This window comes from Apaloderma vittatum, unplaced genomic scaffold, assembly GCF_000703405.1.
Source record: "Apaloderma vittatum isolate BGI_N311 unplaced genomic scaffold, ASM70340v1 scaffold24056, whole genome shotgun sequence".
Lineage (NCBI taxonomy): Eukaryota > Metazoa > Chordata > Aves > Trogoniformes > Trogonidae > Apaloderma > Apaloderma vittatum.
The window spans coordinates 770-3075 of record NW_009723687.1 but is presented as its reverse complement, the minus strand read 5'-3'; the positions used below and the strand labels follow the sequence as shown (position 1 = coordinate 3075).

The window sequence follows — 2306 nt, the reverse complement described above, 5'->3', positions numbered from 1 at the left end:
GGAAGAAGTAAACGGCGGATACCCAGGTCGTTGGCTCGAGCAGCCCCGTGCGGGCCGTGCGCTCAATGGATCGGCGCTCCCAGCTCTCCCGGGGCGGGCTGCCAGCGGGGTGTTCCACCCCGAAGAGGAAGAGGATGGGGCCGGTGGTGAGGAGGGAGCAGCCCCAGAGCGCCAGGATGACCCGTTTTACGCGGCACTTGGTGATGGTCGCTTTGGCTTTCAGGGGAAGCAGATGGTGAAGTACCTCTCCCCGCTCACGGTGGAGATGTGCAGGATGGTGCAGTACGTTCACGTTTCGCTCAGGTAAACGAAGAACTTGCAGAGAAAATCCCCAAAGACGTAGGGTTTGTACTTCCAAAGGCGGTGGAGGTCCGAAGGCAGGCCAAGGAAGATCAGCGTGTCAGACAGCACCATCCTGGACAGGTACGTGTTCACCGTGGTCCTCATCTCCTGCGAGCGTCTGAAAATGACTCGTTATCAAATCCCCAGAGACTCCCAAGAAAAACAAGATGATGGAAATTATGGTCACTGGCACCAAAACAGGGATGTGGAACAAAGAAAAAGACTCATGTTCGGAGGAGCCGGTGTCGTTCCTGACAGCGCTGTGATTTGAGGTGGAGCCCATGTCTGGTTTCAGAGCTGAAGGCAGGGCTGGTGGCATCTTCCCTGTCGACAGAAACCCGAGTCACGGGAAGAGAGGCACCTGTAGAAGTGAGGGTCCAAGCACCCATCCTCTATGCAATGATTTTCGTCTTCAGTTAAATTATGTTCAGAACCATTCAGCTGATGAAATAATACCCAAGTGCCAATTAGTCCGTTTTACAAGAAGCAAAGAAATACTGGATTCACACCCCCAACATTTGCCAGACACAACCTTTTAAAAACGTGATTGACTATTATAAAGCGATGTTTACCACGCTGATATTTACCCTTAGCTTTGCAGAGCTTGGAAAAAGAGCTGGATTTTTTCACTCTTCCTTTCAAGGCCTGTGAATCCCACCAAGTGTGTAGAGCCGGGTCTGGCAGCGGCGCTCCGGATAGATCGTGGAGGAACCGTGCGGAGAAGCAGCAGTCCTGGACGGGACCAGCCTTTCAGACGGTTTGCTAAATCCATCCAGCACTCGTGCACACCCTAAGTGGAAAACTTTAGGCTGAGAAGAGTCTCCTGGAGGCTGTGCTGAGGAGCAGGGTGGCTCGCCGGCGATCGCCGCAGGATGGCTGTACCGCTGGCAGTGACAAGGACGCTGCTGTGCCGGGAGGTCTCCAGAGCGCCAGGGTTCTGTGGCACAGGTTGTGAGAGATGGGCTGGAGCCACTTGACTCTTTTCCCGTGGTGCCCGTTCTCTGCTCATCCATCTTCCGCCCACGCCCTGCTAATGACACTGCCCCGAACACACGGCCCTGCGCCGCTTTCCTCCTCACCCTGCAGCGAGCACCTGCAGTTACCGAGTAGGGTAGAACATTTCTTGGACAATGGAAATTTAATTAGCACTATTTTCTATCGTTCTGTGTTTACTTAGGGCCTTTCCCACTCGAACATCCCTCCCCGGCATCTGCCGCCAAGTGAGAAATTTCGTGGCAGTGCTTTAACGACATTTAGCTAGGGTGGGAAAGCCTTAATTTGAACATCAGTCTTCAGAATGAGACAGTCTGACACTTAGCCCTGATTTACTTTCCATTTCAGAAAAGAGCAGAGATGACGAGCTGGAGAGTGCCAGGGCAGGAGAGGCAAGGGGAGAAGGGGCCAGTGTGAGGGAAAACAAGAGAAGGCTCTGGGATGCTGGAGGTTAACTGCCCACACGAAAGGCAACTGGCTCTCCATGTGTTCTTGCCACTGGTTTCCAGGTAGAAACACCCCAAATAGCTGCAGCTCTTGGTCGTGCTGCTCAGCCTGGAAACTCACCTCTGTGGTCACAGCACAAATGGGAGGTCTGGGGAGGGGAGAGAAGGGTCTCCGCCTGCTTTTGGGGTTAAGCCGAGAGCCCTTCAGCAGTAAGAAGTATTTTTCTTTTTCACTGCATCAGGAATAAATGGGAGGGATGGCAGACAGCCCGATGACAGGTTTCAGCCTCATCACCAGCCTGCATCCAGTCCACGGTGGAAGAGCTCCCCTCTCCCTCTTCCCTAAAACAAGGGGGGAAAAAAAGTGGCCTTTGGTTGTTGTTTTCTAAGGTCAGCGTCTGGAATTTATCCTCCTTTCCCTCCTCGCAGGATGCTTTTGTGTAACATACTCTGACTCATGAAAGTCAGATGACTTGGACGCTGACACTACAGCCCTTCCAGCCAAAGAGCTCCAGCAGTGGCGTT

At 53.2% G+C, this 2306-nt stretch overlaps 1 protein-coding gene across 1 annotated transcript in view; it reads right to left on the bottom strand.

The window, feature by feature from the left end:
• Positions 1-625, bottom strand: part of LOC104276063 (growth hormone secretagogue receptor type 1-like) — a 3415-nt gene extending 2790 nt beyond the window's left edge. Inside the window, 3 exon segments of the mRNA XM_009872228.1 lie at positions 23-222; positions 225-472; positions 474-625. Coding sequence (XP_009870530.1) covers positions 23-222; positions 225-472; positions 474-625 — 600 coding nt within the window.
• Positions 626-2306: the final 1681 nt, after the last annotated feature.